This window comes from Cynocephalus volans, chromosome 1, assembly GCF_027409185.1.
Source record: "Cynocephalus volans isolate mCynVol1 chromosome 1, mCynVol1.pri, whole genome shotgun sequence".
Taxonomy (NCBI): Eukaryota; Metazoa; Chordata; class Mammalia; order Dermoptera; family Cynocephalidae; genus Cynocephalus; species Cynocephalus volans.
The window spans coordinates 98,946,315-98,967,697 of NC_084460.1; the positions used below are offsets into that span (position 1 = coordinate 98,946,315).

Genomic DNA, 21,383 nt, shown 5'->3' on the forward strand with positions numbered 1-21,383 from the left:
CTTTCGATTCAATTCAATGTGTATTTATTGAGTGCCTGTTATGTGACAAGCACTAGGGATATACATTACATGTACTTTCTTGTTCAATAGAAATTTAGCATAGGTTTATTTATCAGATTATTTAGCTGGTCTCAAAACAAATATTCTAGGATTGAGAATGGTACTGCTGGACCTGGATAGCACTACATACCTGCTGAAGCTGAAGAAAGCAGAAAGATCTAAATGATTCTTAGAAATGGCAAGATTCCCACCACTCTTACCTATTTTGCCTATGTCAAGTTCAATGAAAATGAAATCATTAACCTTTCAGCATATTGGTTGCTGTCTGTATAACCTTATCTCTAAATTCAACTGTTTATCATTGCAAACCCAGCTTTCCCCACAAAGGCAAGATTCTGTGGGGAAAATAGGCAAGGTTATTCTCCTTTAGAAAAAATTGACTGGGATGACCATAGGTCCATTTTTAATAAGGCCATTTTCTGGATCCTAGAAGAAACACACTCACGAATGTGCAGATGGTAAGTGGTTTGCAATGGGGAAAAATGGGTCTAGATTATCAGCAGATGGCCACACTGATGGATTGGATCAGCAGGAATCAAAGGGATCATAGCTAGTCTACTGTAGGAAAGTGACTAGTAAATTGAAGTAATCCAACCTAACTGCCCATTGATCTTTAGCCTTGTTATGTCTTGGACCAGGTATACAGGCATGCAGAAAAGAATGATTCTTAAGACTCAAGAGCAAAGAAACCTATGTAATTGGAGCATTTACATACCTGAAAAATGAACATCTTAAGCATTCTCTAAATTATTGCGAATCAATCATACATTAGGGAAGATTGCACATGCCTCTTCATAATGCCAATAAAATTTGTGAGTCATTGTTTTCTGATGTTACTTGGAGACCATCTTCAAAGGTTATTCTCTAGCCTTGACAGAACTGTGTCTATTTTCAGTTGAAATTAGTGTATATTTATTGAATGACTATTATGTGTCAAGTCCTGGGGATATGCATCACCTGTAAAAATAAACCTTAACCTTGACAGGCTCACCACTCGGTGAGCTTGCTTTTAACGTGGGTTCTTCATCCTTATTTGGCAGAAGGTATGTCTGGATGTCTGTGAGAGAAAAACTCACCCCCATTTTTCTGTTGAGTCTGTCTCTCAAAACCTTTAAGGACAGCCTTGTGACAGGTCTTGTCCCTCGGCTCTCTCTCACAACTCTACCTCTTATTCAGACTTCTCATCTAAATGATTTTAACAGTGCAGTCAAGAAGTCTCTCCAATCTTTTAACTTTACTTAAGGTTACGTATAGCCCCTAAGTAGATGACAGCTGTCAGCTAGACCAACCTGCATTCATCATTCACTAATGAAGCAGCCCAGCTTGGAGATGAGATAGGGAGCCTAAACCAGCAGTCCATTAGGCTTGTTCGGGAAGTCACTAACAGCCATCTCCTCTGGAAATCACCCTGGCTGTGAGAGACTAGACGTTTTCAGGCTCCACAGTGATGGCTGCTCCTCTGCTTTGCCCCAGTGTCTAACCTCATCTGAATAAGATCTGAGAGTGTCTGTAAATCTGCCTGAAAATTTTGTAGATGTGTGATGTAGGTTAATTACAGATTCTTGAAAAAAGTAATAATTCACAGGACATGTTTTTAGCCTGTGTCTATAACTCAAGAAATAAGCAGACCAGGCACGACTAATTCATTCATATCGGCTGTGTTAGCAATTGATGTGGATCGCTGCACAATCAGTTCACCCTCTTCAACGGTAGGTGCCAGACTTCTAGCTCCACTTTCAGATTTGCAAGTGGAGCTCAGCTTAATTGTCAGCAAGTAAGGGGACACATGGTGTGGACGACAGAGCCCAGACCCGTTTTAATTTAGGAGAAATGATACCCAGATTTATTTATACACTTTTTCATTCTATAGAGTTATACGTGTGGCCTATTGTGTGCTGGAGGCTGGCAAGGGATACGAAAATTTTTTCTCTTTCCCCAACCTCCTCAAACATTTATAGTCTAATAGACAACAGAGTCAAGTATGTGCATAATTGTTCATAAAGGTTATCTGCAATAAGTACATATAGTCACCAATTCAGCATTTATCTATTGAGCACTTACTACATGTCAGAAATGTGCTAGGGACATATTTTATAATAAGAAACTATAAATGAAGATTGTGCATTGGATTATGGGGTGGGAGGTTAGAACCAAAAGTGGGCCCTATAATCCAATATACAATCTCATATTAGAATTCTTTATGTTATTTTCATACAATCATCTTCCCTATCCTTGCTCCTCTGCCCCCTACTCTGTGGTTTCTCCATGTCCAGGAGGTTTTGGATGGTTCTTCATATGATTAGAAGCTTCAGATGAGAGTTGTGAAGAACCCTATAAGGGATGTAACAATTGTATTAGTGCTCATCTATTTGTCTCTTAATGGTACAGCATTAGACTCTGAATAAAATGATGTACTCCTGAGGTCTATTTTCTAGATATTAAAACCATACCCATTATTGGTTCTGTCCAACTCCCACCTTCTATAGTATATCACTGCTTCAGGTACTGATAGCAATAACCTGAGAACTGCATTTATTCCTCCATTTTCATTATAATGTGATTGATCTAATTCATGTGTTGCTTATTTCTCATGCCTCTATAAACTTGGTGCCTTGTGTGGTACCTGCCACATGCTGCCAACAAATTTTCCCTTGAACTGCCTTCCCCTGCTCCCTGCTTTTAGAACCACATAGGACTAGACAGAAGATATAAAGAATGGAAGACTCAAGGCAAAGATCCAGTGTCAGTCTCTTGAAGTTGCATGACTAGAGAACACGGCCTTTTCTTAAAATATGACTAGACAGTTCTGTCACCAGGAGCTCTAACTGACAGCCAGCTTTCTTTGAGATAAGTGCTCATATCAACTGAAGCTAGTTCACATTCCCTTTAAAATTAATGTAGAATTGAATGAGTACTTTATCCACTTACCTTCTTTATGAAAAGTGAGTCCTATGGCACTTAAATGAAGGCTGAAGAAACCACAAGTCATTAGCCTGGAAATACTTTTGATGAAAGACAAATTTTCTATTGAGTTATGTTTAAAACCAGGGGAGTTTTCTCTCACTTTCCTTTTTTGCTTAGTTATTTTTCTCTTCTCTGATTGTGCCTTTGTATTGTAAGAAGGAGGCTGCTGTGTTTCATTGTCACAAATGGGTCATGCATTTGTTCCAGTGTGTGACCTCTGGAAAAGAGAAGATTATATTATAAAGGCTGAATGATTTGTTAAGGGAGAAAAAAGTTAAGTGTTCAGAAGAGAGATGCTTAAAAGCATAGGAAAAGTCATCTTTTGGGTTGTTACAGCAGAGGAATATTTTGTTTTTAAGAAAAGATCATACATAAAGCCATATTTTATTATTAAAATACTAAGTGCACACTTTTATTCAGGACAAAGCCGTTAAGCCTTACTTTGCCATTAATTTACTAGATAACCTCAAACTCTTTTATACTAATTCGGGCTATTATATAGATTAAATAAAACATGGTATGCAAAGTATTTAGCCAAGTGCCTAGCATAGAGTAAGGTTCTCATTAAATTCTAGTTACATTACATAGCACTAATCACCATCATTAATTGCTATAATAATTGGATGGACATTACTAATATTATGTAATTAGTTCATTTTCCAGAAAGATTGGAAAAATATATGTAGTAAAATAGCTTTGTATTTGAATTGCATTTATTTGATTTGAGTTAAGGAGTTTACTTGTGTTCAGAAAGAAGTGGTTGTAAAAGAAAAAAAAATATTGCTGGAGGAGTGTGAATCTGATGCAGAGAAAATTAAAGGCAAAGGAAACAGAAGGAGAAGGACTGGAAGCCTGGAGGAAGACTCTGAGATCTGGAAAAGAAAGGGACAAAAGTCTGCCCTGTCAGAATCAAAGAGGCAGAGGAAAAAAGCGAAGGAGGTCATACTAGTGAAGCAGACTTGGTGCTGGGCCTTGAAGCTGAGTTTGAGAAGTTAACATTCTTCACTTCTGATCGTAAATAATTTAAGAACTATGGCCCAGTTCTAGGGAAAGGAGCAATTGTGACCTAGGATATATAGATAGTCAAATATTGATCACCCCTTCTACCCTCGAAGTCTTACTTGTTCCTCTGAGTGAGGTTTCTTTGGGCAGAGCCTGACATGCTGTTTTTATTAAGGAAAGGCCTTTTTTGTTTTGCTGTTGAGTACAGGATGACTTTACCAGCTCAGCCTAGTAGGAAATCAAGATTTGCTCTGATTGTCAAACTTGCACCTGTAAGTGGTGCTGACCATTTTTTAGTAGTCAGCACACCACATGTGCTTTGGTGGAATTCATTTTCGATCATAGTGATATCAACCATCTCTAATTTTAGAAAACAAAAGGAAACTATGTACAAAAAACAGAAAAATGCTCTATTTGTAACTCCAAAATATTCACAAAAATAATTAATAAGAAATGAAAACTTTTCAAATAATGTTCATTTAATATTGGACCTATTTTCAGTTTACAACATATCATTGGCCTTTTTTCTTTGTAAAAATTGGGGGATGCCCTTCCCCGACATCTTGAAAAAAAAACTCTAAGCTTATTTACACACATATCTAACACTGAACACTTGGCCAAAGCTTGTTGTGGACCTCTTGGTGCTGCTACTAACTCATATGGTAATTTTGTGCAAATTAGAAAAAGGCACCTCTTACAGGCAGACTTTGTTGTGCCATGGCAATCTCCTCAATTGTGAGGTGGCCCTGGTATGAGCCACCCTAGGGCTCCTGGGCAAAGTGAGTGAATTGCAATATGCCAACAGGCTTTTCTCTTAGATAAGCTCAAAAAAATTTTAGCATGCTGCGTGATGATATTTCTTTTGGCGTGGATAACTGATGAAAAACCTAAAGAGCACATTATCTTCTGTAGAATAACATTGCTTTTGTTATAATTAGCTTTATTCAAATAAATTGCAAATTAAGCTACTGTAACTTGGCTCTAATCAACATATATCCATCTACATGATGTATTTATACATTTATATAAGTGTTGGAGAATAGTTTCATAAAATGCAGACAAAAAAGAAGTGAATTATTCTGTCTGAAGAGTAAAGAAAGTATTCTCCTTGAATATCCTGCCAGAGGAACCTGCCAGATGTTTTCCATCTTGTCTGAGCACAGAAAAGAAACTGGCTTAAGGTACATAGATATTTTGGCTCTGGAAAGAATTTCCTAGCAAAGACAATAATATAATTAGTTTATAAAGAAATTTTTTTCAAGTTAGAAAAAAGCTTAAAAGCAAGATTAAAGGTTCTATTGGCCCACATTTTTAAATCCCGTTTTTCCTTTCCTTTGGAAATACAAGAATAATTTGCGATAAAATCAGCATTTTTAACTGCAAAAAAAAGCCGACAAATGTATAGAGAATAGGCCTTGCACATTCATTTCTTATTGTGGGAGAACTGATTTTTGCATGGGAAAATACCCACTGCTTATCTAGAACAGTTAAGGGTGATGTAAGGTAGTCTGGAGGAAAGATCAACAGAGTACACAGTTTTATATACCAAACTTTTGCCATCATGGTCTTATAACATAATCCATCATTACACAGAAATAGCTGATTCATAAAGTAAAAAAGAAGGGAGAATGTATACAATATAATGAACTGCATTAGCAAAGAAATCCACAACATAAGTCTTTCCCTTTACAAGCATTGGACTAGAAGACAGGAAAACTAGGGTCCTAACCAGCTGTGTAACTTATATTACTTCTCTCATCCTTTGTTTTCTCATCTGTAAAATTATGTGGTTACACTAATTACTAAAAGTCCTTCCAGCCCTAGTATTTTTTGTAGGAATTTCTTACATTCTTTATCTTTAAGACATCAGGGTTCTCCAATACATCAAAATGACCTGGGAACTTGTTAACAGTGCAGATTCCATGCCAGAGATTCTGGGCCCCTCCCCAGAAATTCTGATTCAGTAGGTAGGGTCTAAAGAATCTTTTTCACATACTCCACTCTGAGAGTGCAGGAAGTTCAAGGAATACATTTAAGAAACATTAGAATAAAACCTAACTTTCTAGAGAACAGAGGACATGTCTTAGACTTTGTATATTAACTAGCAGAGTACTTACCAAGGAATAGATGCCCAACAAATATTGATTTAATGGACTATTTTTCATTAAAAGACTTGATATGCATGATATTAATTCATATTCATCATTATCTCTTTCTCTAGGAGAAAAAAGTTATATTTCTAACAAAGGGAAGATAAGCTAGGTTCCTCAGTAGCTACAGATCGATGTAGAGGTGGTTTGAAAATTAGCAAATTAAAAAAAATCATATCTTCTCTTCAACATAGCTCTCCTCCAACCCTCAATGTAAAAGAAAGAAAGTTCAATTCTGCACTTGTATGATTTTTGCTAAGTGGCATAAAAACAGGATGCTCTTTTTATTCTGAAAAAGGACTAACTCTTTACATTAAAGTGCTAGAAAATCAAGCTGTCACTTCAACCCACAGCAGCTGTCTCTTGTACCACCTCTGCCAAATGTCACCCTTCCTCTCTGGGGTTTGATTGTGCTACTGGATCTGGGGGAGTCTGCCTCGCTGCACAGCTTGTACCATCGGTCTCTGTGCCTTCAAGTCTCAGACTCCTTCTCATTTCACCTCATGTATATTAATACAGAGATTAGTTTCTCTTTTTTCTTGAATAGCTAATCACTTGGCAGTCAACATGCAACTGTGGCATTACAGGTCAAATCAGCTGAAAAGGACAGTGACTTCAAGCTGGAAAATATAATGCTTAGTGAAAACTGCACCCAGGACAGGACCTCAGACTTGTCACCCGGTCATGAAAGATTTATTTTCAATTACAAATCTGAGCTTAATGTGAGGGCACCCTGGGGGAGATTCAGATCACTGCTTCTTCTAAATTGACCTTCTACTGGTTTCAATATTTCCTTCGCTATTGAACAGCTTTCCATGACCCTCCGAGCTGAAGATCCATATTAGCTACTATAGTAATTGCAGGGCTAGGAAAACTTTTGAAAAATTCCTGTAACTGAAGGCCACGTTACATGAGTAATTTTCTCCTTGGTGAGTCTTCACTGGTTAACATAGCGATAGCTTTGGGGCTTCAGGCATTACTCCAAGTGGATTGCAGGAGCCAATGTCACCAAGTTACTTAAGCTTGAGTAGAACACAAAAGCAAAAATTCATTCTAATTTTCACTATTAGGTGAATTAATCATTAACAGTGAATTTAGAGCTATTACATATCCCTTCGACATTAGTAAATAAGATTCCCCGAGGCTAGCTGTTACTGCTGCTACACTGGCCGCTGGAATTAGTGGTTTGCCTCAGGATATTTAGGGTCCCTGTTCCAGTGCCTTCATGTACACTCAGCGGCTATACCAGAATGCATACCTTATGGCCTTAACATGGAGTTCAAAGCTTGTCTTTTAGAAACTACTAATTGAAATTTTCAAGGAAAAGGTTTGTTTTTGTTTTTTAAATATCTGTGTAAATTAAAATTAGGGGATTGAGAAGCAAATTATCATTCAAGTTTTATCAGAGATCTGATTATTGGGAAGTAGCTTAATGTAATTTTCTTTATATTACAGCTTTCACAACTTCTAATCTGGGATTTTTCTCTATTTCTACATGTATTTCTAGACCATTTAGGCCATTGTAGAATATTTATACCTTTCTTGGTCTTTCCCTTTGAACCTAATTATTATGTTCATAATCACAGATAATTGCATTAGGTGAAAATAAACATATTGCCTTCATTTAGTTTATCTTGTGGATATTTAGTTTTTCCTTAGAAATTGTGTCTACATAATGTCAGGAATGGTGCCAGATTTCTCTGGTATTTTTAAACACAGCATAGTCCAACAATATGCATATTTAGGCGGTGCATAAAAAGAAATCATAAACTCATTCTCTTGTGATGCATATTTTTAATTATTTTTTTCCATAATCAAAGTTGCTTAGAAATAGTCATCTTTAACTCCACAAGCATTTACTGTACACGTACTCTGTGTGTGGCACTGTGCCCGATATGGGGATAGTGTTAAACAAATAATTACAATTCAGTGTTGGTGCTTACTCTTACTACAGAATGTCCATATTAAACTGGGTGTTTAGAAGGAGGTGGAATAACTGTGTTTGAAGCCTTTCCAACAACAGCGTTTAAGCAGAGCCTCAGAGAGACCAAGTAGGAGTTGACCATAATCAAACCAAAGAGCAGTGGCACTCTGCAGAGAAGAATCTGTGAACAGAGTGATGAATGATGGAACCAGCCAGGCTCCCTCTCCCTGCAAAGACTAGAGCATTTTGATGACTTCTGAGATTTAAAGAGAATATTTGAAATCGTTGTGGTACGTGAACAGCCTTTTCTTGAACAGAAAATTTTTATTCAAAAATAACAAAGGTAAATTCTCAATGTATTGAGCATAGTGTACATTAATATTCTTCGATTACCAGAGTATTTTGACAATCGAGTCAAAGGCCAAGTTCATTTAGCTATCAGGCAAGAGAGTATAGCGATAGAAATCCTAGTAGGAAGTTCAGTCTTTTGTTATTTATTTATTATTTCATGGAATACTTATTCAATGGTAATTAAGCTCGGTGTCAGGAACACAGATATTCTCTGTTTTTTCAAGGAGTTAGACCAATACACCAATGGAAATACAGTGTGTCAAGAGCTCAGATGGAGGTAAACCCCAAGATTGGGTGCTAAATCATCTGTATAATCTTTCCTATCTTTCACAGTTTTCAGAATGTGTTTGGTGTTCAGGGAAAGAGCTGTTCTCCTATCCTCTTCATTACCTTTATTTTATCTAGTGGCATCATCTAGGTAACTCATATTACCAAGCTATTTCTATAATCCACAAACCTTGAGTCATTAAAAATAGATTTGCTAGGATGACTTATAGATTTATTATTGCTTTTTATTTTGTTTGATGTGTGCTTGTATATTTGTGCATATGAAGTGGTGTGTTGGTACTTGTGTGTGTGATGTTTGTGAGGTTGTTTAGTATTATTCCAGATTAGTGGTTTCAGCCCTGTTTTATGCCACTTTTTTGACAAATGAGGTATTCCTATACTCCAAAATTCAGGAATAAGCTTCAGTTTCTGGGTTTTCTTTTTCTAATTACTAAATTTTTGATAACTTCTGTAATTACTTTTTTATAATTTTAATCAATTTACTTTTACTAAATCACTTCTGCAAATTTAATTAATTTGATAGTTACCAAAAATTCAGTAATTGTTATATATATATAAAAGACCATACAAAAACTTTAACTAGACTTAGGAAAGCCAAAGACCTCAACTACTAGTTAGAGGTTTCTTGAAACAATGTTATTTTCATTGTGTCAAAGAGAAGTAAGGATATGCTCAAAGGTGACGAGTACACATCAAATGACATAAGAAGCCAGCTCTGAGAGGCTCCCACTGGCCAAATATGGGACAATTTAAGCATTAAAATAAATAATGACAGTAAAATATTATAACCCCTAGAATAAAATAAAAACCATAATAGTCCATAATAATATAAATGAATGTATGAATGAATGAATGAGTGAGTGAATAAATATTGGGGAGAAGGAAAAGCTTTTTTACAGACAATCCCAACTAACAATCAAACAAATGATGAGATTAATATTTGTTTCATATAAGAATCATCAAGAGATGTTAAACTTAGTGAGTGTGTGAAAGTGATGAGAGACAGGATGCTTATATAGTCTATGTATATCTGCTACTTTATACTTCTCCTCTGCAAAGGGAAAAATAGTAATCTTGTAGTAGAGAAATCTGGTAAATTAATACCCTAGTCAAGTGGTCAATGGACAAATCAACATCATGGGCCTCCTGTTGTGATGCATTGAGATAAAACAACAGCATTTTTCTGGTCTTTTGCCAAAAAATTTGTAACTTGAATGTAATCATGAAGAAACATCAGTCAGATTAAATTTTAATAGAGAAGAATATAATAAAAGCAACATTTAACATATATCAGACTTCACTAGTCAGACCTTAGGGTGACATTTATCTTCTCAAAAAGTTCTGAGATGTTAGAAATAAAATATATAAAATAATTTGGTATGGTCAATATTCATATGAAATTAGCTAAATCGCCCTGTCATCTTTCTTTATTACCCAGACCTTATTTCCCGTCCTCCCCTTTTATTATTTATGTCTTCTCAGAGGTCGGCTAGTATGGAACAAAGGCCACAGCATCCCCTCCTTCCCTCTAAGGTCCCAGCCATGTGCAGATGACTATTGCTACCTACGCTGTAGTTGTCAAATTGCTCATCTATTACTTGTCTCTCTCTCTCACTTTTTGGCATTTTTTCTACTTTCTTTATCCTATAATCTAAAAATACACTTCAGTAATATTTGTTAGAAATTTTATTAACTATTCTAAAATAATGAATGGGCAACACATCAAAACTTAATGTCTTCTACTTCATCATCACAGTATTTTGGCTCACAAAACCGTTATCATTGCAATATAAGCCGATTAAAGGTTTAATCTGAATTCTAAGGAAATATCTACAGTGGGTACAAACATGTTCTTTACCCTTAAAAGAATTCCTTAAATTTTTTGATATTATAATAAATATCCTCACTACCTACTTAGGAAACTAAGAGGGCAATGTATGTATTTTTAAATGTCTGGCCAACTACTCTTTGTAGAACAGTTTAAAGACCTCTATGGCAAATTTAACTCTGTTGTCTACATCACAAATGTTTAACTTTTTGTAATTTTTTTTAACAACTTTTTCCTTTTAATTCTTTTGAAATTTGTATTTCTTTTTATAAAAATGGAAAAATTGTTTATTTTATTTAACTGAAATAGTTGGTAATGAGAAAAATGTCTAATTCAGTTCATTAAAGCCAAAGCATTTTTACCCAACGTATATTAAGTCCATCTTCATGCCAAAAACATTATCTATTTTAATAACAATAATTATATCTACGGGGAAGGTGCTATTATTGATATCATCTCTTAGGGGCTAACTAACTTGCTCACACAGCAATTTGCTTACACACCCAAGTTGTCCTATTGTATCTGGCCACTTTTTCGCAATGCTGATAGAGGGGATCTCAAATGCCTCTCAAACTTTATGTCCTTGGGCCAGCATTCTGGGCTAGACTTCTGGTCCATGTGTCCTCTTCTTCTCTCAGATAGGTCCCACCTAGGACTGTCCTATTTTTCTCCCTTTAAAGCGACTGCCACCCATGTCTTACAGTACTTTTCCCCCAAGATTGGCTGCTGAGAGAGTTGTTTCCTAAGTTCCTACTTCATTGCTGCCATCAAAGATAGACACATAAGTTTCTGCCATTTAGAAGGTTTACTTGTTGGTCTCTGTGTGGTAATAGAGAATTTTAACATATCAGTGCCTTCCTTCATTCAGCAAACACTTATAGAATGGCCATTTGCAGTCAGATACAGTGGATGGAGCTCCCAGTCCCCACAACAAAAATATGAACAACTGTTAAATAGATTACAACGTACAAACACACACACTACAGTGGGAACACATAAGAGAGGCAAAAATAGAGATTAGGAATTTACAAAATTTTTACAGTCCTTATTGTTTTTGAAGCTATAGAGTATGTTTCTGAACTACATAGTTCCTGAAGACCTTTCTTATATGGTTGCCATTGTAGCTCCATCGATGTCATGCTTTGAATTAAAGTGTGCATTTAAGTCACTCCACACATTCCTGCATAATGAGAACAATTAGAAATGAACAGTGAGATTTCTTTTCACTCAATAGTCCTTTTAGAAGGGAGATTTCTCCTTTTTTCACTTCTTCATGAGAAGAGCAGTTATTCAAAATGCACACGAACCTCCTCAGTTTCAATACCAGGTTTGTTTTCCAGATACAAACAGACAAGAAGTGCACAGCAGCCTAACAGGGGCCATGGCGATGGGAGCTAGGGCTGGGAGTTACTTTTTCCCCAGTATCTTAGGCCATTCTTGAAAGGGGAAAGTTTTACATGTGAATCGGGGCCTTTTCTCTCTTCATCACCTTCTGTGTTCAGAAGAAATCTGGTTATAATTAACATTTTAGTCTTATCTGGGGGTAGAAGTCACAAAATGTTAAAATTGAGTGTAATATAGAATAATCTCACCTGTTTACCTTGGAGATGCTGAAACTTTGGAATTTGGGGACTAAAAACCAGAGAAACGTCGACAGGTGTCTTCTCTCCAGGCATCTGTTAGCAGTCACCTTCTTCTTTCCCATTGTGTGCCTCCACGGCCAGCTGTCAGTAATCAGAAGCCTTAGCCAGTAACTCAATTTGTTTTTCCCAAGATGAGACATTAAAAAGCAAATTTTCTCACAACTTAATAAATAAATAAATTCGCCAAAATATAAAATTTTGGAAATATCACCAAGTTATATCAGCCCCATTTCAGGGCAAGTTTTTTTTTTTTTCCAGAGGATATATATATATATATATATATATATATATATAGGAAATTATTTTTAGTTTGTCCTTTATTGCTTTCTGAGAAGATTTTAGACAGAAGCTTTCAAGAGAACACAATAGCAAGGAAGCTAACTGTAGGTGGTGGGTAATTAAATGGTATGGTAGGTGTTCTTTTTCCTTACACAGATCCCAAATTGTCCGATTTGGAGAATTTTTTATTATTATAGTAAAAAATATAGAACATTTATCATTATAACCATTTTTAAGTATAAAGTTCAGTAGTATTAAGTATTTTCACATTGTTTTGCAACAGATCTCTACAACTTTTTCATCTTTTAACACTGAAACTCTATACCCACTGAATACTAATACCCCTTCCCTCTCTTCCTAGCCCTTGGAAACCACCTTTTTACTTTCTGTTTCTATGATTTGGACTACTTTAGATACTTCACATGAGTAGAATCATACAGTATTTGTCTTTTTATGATTGGCTTATTTCACTTTGCATAATGTCTTTGAGGTTCATCCATGTTGTAGAATGTGAAATTTCTTTTTTTTAGGGCTGCATAATATTCCACTCTATGTATATTTTCTTTATCCATTCGTCTGTTGATAAACATTTGGGTTGCTTCCAACTCTTGGCTATTATGAATAATGCTGCAATGAACAAAGGCTTGCAAATATCTTGTGAGGATTCTGCTTTGAATTCTTTTGGGTATATAACCAGAAGAGCAATTGCTGGATCATATGGTAATTCTATTTTTAATTTTTTCAGGAATCTTCATACTATTTTTCATAATGGCTATATCATTACATTCCCACCAACACAAGGGTTCCAAATTCTCCATATTCTCACCAACACTTATAATTTTCTGTTCTTTTCATAATGGTGATGCTGATGGGTAAGAGGTGATTGAGGGTTTGTGATTGGCATTTCTTTAATGATTAGTGATGGTGAACATCTTTTCCTGTGCTTTGTGGGGATTTGCATATCTTCTTTGGAGAAATGTGTACTTAAGTACTTCGCCCATTTTTAAATTAGGTTATTTGGAGTTTTTTTGTTTAGTTGTAGAAATTCTTCATATATTCTGGATATTAATGCTTTATCAGATATATGATTTGCAATTGTTTTCTCCCATTCCGTATGTTGCCTTTTCACTCTGTTGATTGTTTCTCTGGATATGGAGAAGTTTCTAACTTTGATAGCGTCCCATTTTTCTATTTTTTATTTTGTTACCTGTACTTATAGTAATATACAAGAAATCATTGCCAAATTCATTGTCCTGGTGCTCTTAATCTTTGTTTTCATCTAGGATTTTAATATTTTTAGATTTTACATTTAGGTTTTTAATTCATTTTGAGTTAATTTTTGTATGTTATAAGGTGAGGATCCTCCTGTATTCTTTTGTGTGCAGATATCTAGTTTTACCAACATGATCTGTTGAACAGATTGTACTTTCCCGCCATTGTGTAGTCTTGGCACCTTTGTAGAGAATCATTTGGCCATAAATATCCAGTATCGGAGATTTCAAAACATCATACTTTCAACAATCTTGACTTAAAGGGAAATAAATGGAAATTATCCAATCATGTGTTAACATGAGGATTTTGTTTTCATATAGCAGTGTCCCTCTATTAGAACAAAATGTTTTTCAAAAGTGAGTCTGTGAAAGAATAGAAGATAACTGTTTGTCAGAAGTTTTATCAATTAGAAGGATTTCAAGAGTTGAAGAAGAAAACATACAATAAGTCAATGACATGAGGTTTAAAGCAAAAGACAGAGAGAGAATGCAAAAGAAGAAATGACTGGACTTGGCAACTGAAAAGATAGAATTAGCACATGGGATTTCAAGTTGCATTTTTAGCAGGACAGATTTAAGGTTTTAATCCCACAGTTTTAAATCCTTTTATATGTAAGATGCAAAATCCTTAATGAGCTATTTTTCTGATCCATATTCCCAAGTCCCTAGAAGGATGCCTCACTCTCATTCGAAGTCTCATGTCTGCAAGGCTGGCTCTTTAGTGCTCAGTATGGTCTCTATTTTGAACTACTTAGCAATTTGACTCAAAGAACTAACCACAGTCATCTGTATCCAGGCAACAGCACTTTATTTTCTACGTCTCTATAGCAGAACTACATAGTGTGGACTCAAAAAAAAATTATGTTCTATTTAATGTTTCCAGAAATTAACCACTACAAACATAGACATTCAGTGTCTATATTGAACTATTCAATATTGTTCCCCAGTCCCCCCCAAAATAAAGAAAGTACATCTATAATCTACAGTATAGAATCACCGACATATTAAATTTTTGACATTCTAGATGTCATCTCAAATGTAAACAGTCTGCATTTTTCCTGATCCCAGGTTCCTCTTTGAATACTCTTTGGTGTTTTTTGTTTGTTTGTTTGTTTGTTTGTTTGTTTGTTTGTTTTAACATTCTAATACTATTGCATATAGAGTTGTATTATAAAAGAACTGAAAATAAGCTGGGCCAACAAATAAGCTATAGGTCTGCTACCTGATAACTTAAATTAGCTTCTCCCATACTCCTTAGGGTCTACCTATGAGAGAACTATCTGAGTTTCGTATGCATCAGTAGCTGAAGCCAGTACCTTAGTCACAGAAATTATTTGTTTTTTATTTATTTTCTCCCAGCCCAATTTATCTTAGGCCTGGTCTGATTTTTCGATTCCAAGGACCTATGGACCCAATTGTCTGGTTTTTCTCTAACACCTAATCCTAGTTACTAGATTAGGTAAACGGCAAATTAAAGCTAGACCTGCTCAGTAGATTTAATCAAACCAGTAGAACTAGCAGTTCCATGTAGGAACAATTGGAAATTTGTTTTGATAGAATTAATTTTCAAGTGGGAAAAATTATATTAAATAAATTTTATCTGAACACATAGTTGAATGACGATTGTAGTGGATACATGAACCAGTGAGATAATTCTCAGCATAATTGCATTTATGAATTTTGACAGTTAGCCTGAAGTTTAAAAGCACCAATTTTTTTAGGGCTTTATATTTATGAGTTAAGCAAATTAAATAATTGGTTGTTTTTGGGGAAAAGTCTGCTGCTTTCTTCTGAAAAAGTAAGAGTTTGTTTTTATAGTCATGATTGTTCTATCTTAAAAATAATAATAATAATGTCAATGTGTTAGGACAGCAATCGGTCACACATTGTAGGAGCTTACATTAAAGACCAGGAAAAGCCAGATGAAGTTAGTGACAATCTAGTAGGAATGATTTAAGTGACATTAAGGAAAAAAGCTTCTACTCCAAAGTAATCATGAAGTAAGCAGCACTTTCAGGTCTCTGTATAATTGAGTCCCTCATGGCTGGACTGTTGCTGAGCAGTCCACGTAAAGTTATGGCGAGAGTGGTCTGAAACACTCCTGCTGTTAAGGACATAGCAGCTAAGTTGATTTAAAAAGAATTTTAAATAAATACTTCACTGGATAGCAAGACATAAAGAATGTTGCCAAGCATATCTTATAGGTAGTTATTAGTAAACTGTGTCTCTTTTGAGGCAGCAATTTATTTAACTTCCCTTATTTTGTGCCCTTAGCGAAGCCATAGCATTTTGTGTGAATATAGCATCAGGAATCAAAGAATTCATCACTCTACCAGGTCTCAAGTGATGTCATTTGATTGGTCAGCTGGCCTTAATAAAGATGGCAGCTATCGTTTTTTCCTAGCAAAACCTCAAAGTGGTTCTCTAAATTCACTGTAACGATGTTAGTTTCAGATGGATGATATAGACGGATAGATAGGTAGATAGATAGACTTCAACATGCACATGAAATAGAATCATGAGTGAAGGAAATTCAGAACTAAAGGATAAAAATGGAGTTTGACAGAGTTATCTTGGACATTCCAAACCTAGGACACAATAACTTTAACCTGATGATTTATTCTATCTTCCATGCTATTTAATAGTGCAACTTTGGAACTGAACCGATTTTGTTGAAATCTTTTTCTTGAAGTTGCTATAAGATTTCTTTAAACTATTTATAAAATAGAAGTTGCTTTTCAGAGATTAGATATGTTTTTACAGTATTGTTATGCAGATACAAAGCTATTTGACCAATCTACCATAGTGGTCAAAATCGTGCAACTAAAACTGGAATTATAGAGGAGATAATATTTAGTTAATGTAGAGATAATTGTCTTATTACTATGATTCTCCACATGCTACAGATTGGATAATTATTTTATTAGTAAGTAAATTCCATATAGATGTAAAGATTCATTTGATGGTAACTAGAGTTATTCAATATTATTTCAAGAGGAATTAACTATAAATCCTTGTTCCATGCTGAGTGACATAAGCCACATTCAGAAATCAAATTTTATCAGAGTATATTTGTAATATAGAATTATAGGTAATAAATTATCTAGAGTATTGGGTTCTTATTCTCTCTCTCTCTCTCTCACGAGCACACACACAATCACACCCCTCTTTTGTTCTTCAAGAGTCCTTCCCTTGTAATGTTCAGTAATCCTTCCATAATGTTGTTTTCAGGGTTTGTACTATCGATCTGTCTTTATAGATCAAAATATTTGTAACAGAATCCTTCAGGAATTTAAACTAATGGTTCTGCCTTATACCAAAGTTCATGTAATAGCAAATAAAGTTAAAAGAGTTTCCTGCCATACTATTGTTTTATATTTTATTATGCTTTAATTTATATGAATATTGAGTGTTTGAAAATGTTTCCGTGTAAAAAGACGCCATGAAAATTTCCTTGAATTGTTATGAAAATTCAAGAAAAGATAATGGGTGTGACCAGAAAGATACATTTATTTGGAATATATTTTTAAAAATTTAACCTCAGTCTCAAAGATAGTATCTACAGGCATATACACATACACTGTATTTCTGTTTCTTTGAATTTTTGATCATGTAGGAAAACTACTTTTCTTTCTTCAAATTTTTCAAATTTATTTCAGATGATTGGACTTTATTGCTTCCTACAATGACTCTAAAGAAGTTTTGTCCATATAATTATTTTGGTTGTAGGTTTATTTACTCAACAGATAGACAATGCTATCATAATATGGTTTTCACAAATGCAATTGACTTCTTAGCTTATTTTATAAAATAAAGAGGTATATTTCAAATTGAATAAAATAGTTTTTATCACAAACATTTACCCATTTGTTGAGTTTCTATAATGGGTCTGCAATAAGAGAAAAAACTAATTTCTTAAAAACTACCCCTGTTCTACTTATTACTTACCCTACTTCCTCCCACTCTGATACACACCTTAATTTTTTAAAAAATTAGCTCTGTTAACTTGCTGATATTGGAGATTTCATCCCTGAGTATAATTAATGAATATATAGGTAATATGACTCTAAATATTTTCTACCTAAGTAGTTCATAAAATGAAATATTTTATGAAACACTTTCTACTTTTTCTTTTATACCAAATACAGAAATATATTAAAGGATAGATGACTATTTTACAGGTTGTAATAAACACATTATAAAAGCTATTAAGCCGTTGGAATGAATGAATATGTTTAAAGTACTGCAAAAGTAATACCTTTGCCTCTTCCCTCTACAATTTCCTTATATGAGAAAGTCACTCAGCTTTTACTGCCACCATGTTTTCTACATTCATTTCCTTTTTTCAATTGTCTTTGCCATTCTGTTAATTTAGCTCCTTACCTACCATCTCTCCCCTATCTCCATTCTCTCTATTATTCAACATACATGCCTCCTTATTTTCAGATTCACCATAAAGCAGAGCTTTGAGCATTCCGGAAATAATATGAGTCTTGAACTTTTCAAAAACCTTCCACTATTCTACACTGTTTGATAATTGAGCAACTCTCCTTAGTTTGGCATATCAAGGTATTCCAAAATGTGATCTCAAATTACCTCTAGCCCAGTGATTCTTTCTTAATCATTGACCATCACTGATAAAAATGTACATACACATATACATGCAAAGAGTTGTACACAGTATAATTTTATAGAATTCGCCCTTTTCCCACAAGTCTTAGAAAAACACTCCTGCTCTACATCTCTACTTCCTCGCACTCTGATACACACCTTAAATTTCAATCATGTTAGACAAAGAGTAACTTGAGGACTTACACACTGTTTTATACAAAATGTACATTTTCATATGCTCCACAATATTTTCCAAATGTCTCCACATAGTAACTTGGCCTCTGGAATGTGCCCCTTGAGGTTTTTTGGAATGTTTTCATTCCCTTTATCTGCCCAGTTATGTACCTGGATAACTTGAGAAGCATTGGGGTAAGATAAACATTTTGTCAGGTTTCAGTCACTATGATTCTTTCTAAAGTAACTTTTGTTTTATTCTAGTGGGTAATAATTTCTACTTTAGAACTTAGGCTGTGCTCACCTTGATTAACACAGGCTTCACTGTATTTAAATTTGATGTCTATTTGATTCATGTCAAGTCAAAATGGTGTTCTAAGGTGTCCTATTGTTTCTATTTTCCAGGTTTCTTGAGTACAGGGGATCAGGCTGCAAAAGGAAACTATGGACTCCTTGATCTCATACAGGCTTTAAGATGGACTAGTGAGAACATTGGATTCTTTGGTGGTGACCCCTTAAGAATCACTGTTTTTGGATCTGGTGCTGGGGGTTCATGTGTCAATCTGCTGACTTTATCCCATTATTCTGAAGGTAACCGTTGGAGCAATTCAACCAAAGGTATTATGCAGGTTGCAAATTTTGACAATTTTGGTGTCTGCATGCCACCACCATCAGTATAATGTGATGCTCTGTATATATTTCTTTGTTCAAACTGTGTTGAAGGTTGAACTCAATAACTGTTTTACACTATGTTTCTTCAGCTTTTCTATGCATGTTTAAATTTTCATCAAATTCTTTGTCTCCTATGGAGCTTGGTAAGGATGCCCTTTCAAGCGCACTGCAAAACAGTTAGCATTACAGTGTTTTTTCTTTCCTTCAAAGGGTGATTTTGAGGAAGATCAGCCAAAGACATCCACAGTTTCATCATCTCTGTTTACTGAGTAATCAAAATCAAAGATGAGTTTTTTTAACACAGGGATTGTATATAATCTATTTTTAAGGCAATAGACATTTTATACCATTTATTTGTATGAAGCTAACAAAGCAGTTGTAAGCTAGTTTGTCTGGAAACAGGTGATTTTACTTGCAGTCTGAGTAGGGAATGGATGTTTATTTTGCATGCATGATCCAAAACTGTCAAAGCATCAGGTCACTAGTAGAGCTTTTGATTAAAAAGAAAAATATATTTGATTTTGTGCTTTTTCTATTTTCAACTCCAAAGTGTTATTTTTTCCCCCTAAAGCTTGGCAAAGCAGCATAAAGCACTGAGGCTGCTTAAATCCATGAAATATTTTTCTTGTTTCCATTTTCAGCTTTGACATCCTTTTTCCAAAGTGCCTGTCCAAGGCTCATCATGTTGTTCTTTATGGATTCCAAATCCATTTTACCATGTGTTTAATCACCCATTCTAACTGCATTATTAATTTGAAATATCCACAAGAACAGAAGAATTTTGTTAGAGAAGTATGCAAACCAAATACTTTTTCTTCATCATTTATACATAACAGAGAGGAAGATAGAGACTATGCAACAATATAGGCCATCTTGTATTGTTTTTTCTTTTTTATTGTCATTTTATATATTTGCAGAAAGTATGCACTGTCAAGTTTAATTCATGAAGCATCTTAATTGTAAGACTGAGTTTTATCATATGGAATCCTAGACACGGGATATTTGTCTTTGGTATCAAAGATACATTAATGTGGAATTTCAAAAGAACAGGCAGAAGTTAAATGAGTATATACATTTGGAGAATTATATATTAATATAGACTTAATTTATTAACATATTTTGCATAACATCTCATTTATGTTAGAAGGATTCTGATTGGAGAAGACAAAATGACACAGATAAAAACAGTTCTCATTGCATGGAGATATTGGTCTGTAATAAAATAGCTTGTTTTGAAATAACAAACTTTAATTAAACATAGATTGTTCTAGTCTGAGTACTATACAAATACCAATATGCAACTAGGTTAACATTAGGCAACCTGTATAGACTTTGCAGGGTCATCTGATTAAAAATGAGCACCAAAGTCAGTGTCAGCCAGTATCACAATAGCATTAGAGAAAAAGACAAATCAGTTAGTTCATCAGCTAACACTGGAATTCATTGATTGACAGTGTGATAAATAGTGGGAAATGGTTTACGCAAACAGTTGAAAATATAGCATTCCATCATACTCTTCAAGGAAATCTGCCCATACCTGGCCAGAAACATGGACTTTGATTTGGTCTAGTCCTAAACCTATCTCCAGACTGAGCTGCTGGATTTTATCAGGAGATGCTCAGAAGCATCTTCTTGAAATCAGAAGATCACCTTGAAATCATCAGACTGATTCTGCCTCCAATGCAGACATAAGCTTTAAAGGCTTTAAATACCACAAAAAAAGCTACAGCAATGCTCAGGTCTACATGTACCATAAGTCAATCCCATCTTTCATATACATAACAAGCACTCTCACTAATGATAAACATATTATTTCCCTAATACCATACAGGTGGCATATTTCAGGCAATATTTAACATAGTGTGCATTTTCCCCTGAATTTTTTTTTTCTATATTCTGTTAATGTCATTGAGCCCCTGAAATGGGAAAGAATATCAGAAATCACCAGGTTTATTTTAGTCATAAATTTTTAACTAGCAAAATATTTCTCTGAGCAAATGTTGACAAACAGCCTATACAGTTTTTTAATTATCTGTATCTGTATCATTTGCTCTAGCATACTTTGCTCTATTAAACTAAAAATATATTCACAAAAATGTCAGAAAACCAAAACAAATTTAAATTAGTATTGTTTGACTTTTTGAATATTTTTAGAATTTATCTGGG

General features: G+C 34.6%; 1 protein-coding gene across 6 annotated transcripts in view; it reads left to right on the forward strand.

Moving 5' to 3' along the window:
- NLGN1 (neuroligin 1) overlaps positions 1–21,383 on the forward strand; it is a 662,017-nt gene that overhangs the window by 636,905 nt on the left and 3,729 nt on the right. For 3 of the 6 annotated variants that reach the window (XM_063104964.1, XM_063104997.1, XM_063105004.1), the window contains one exon: positions 18,951–19,136. In XM_063104964.1, coding sequence (XP_062961034.1) covers positions 18,951–19,136 — 186 coding nt within the window. Of the gene's footprint in view, positions 1–18,950; positions 19,164–21,383 lie in introns of all 6 variants that reach the window. The other 3 variants (XM_063104971.1, XM_063104980.1, XM_063104988.1) reach the window with 1 other exon arrangement.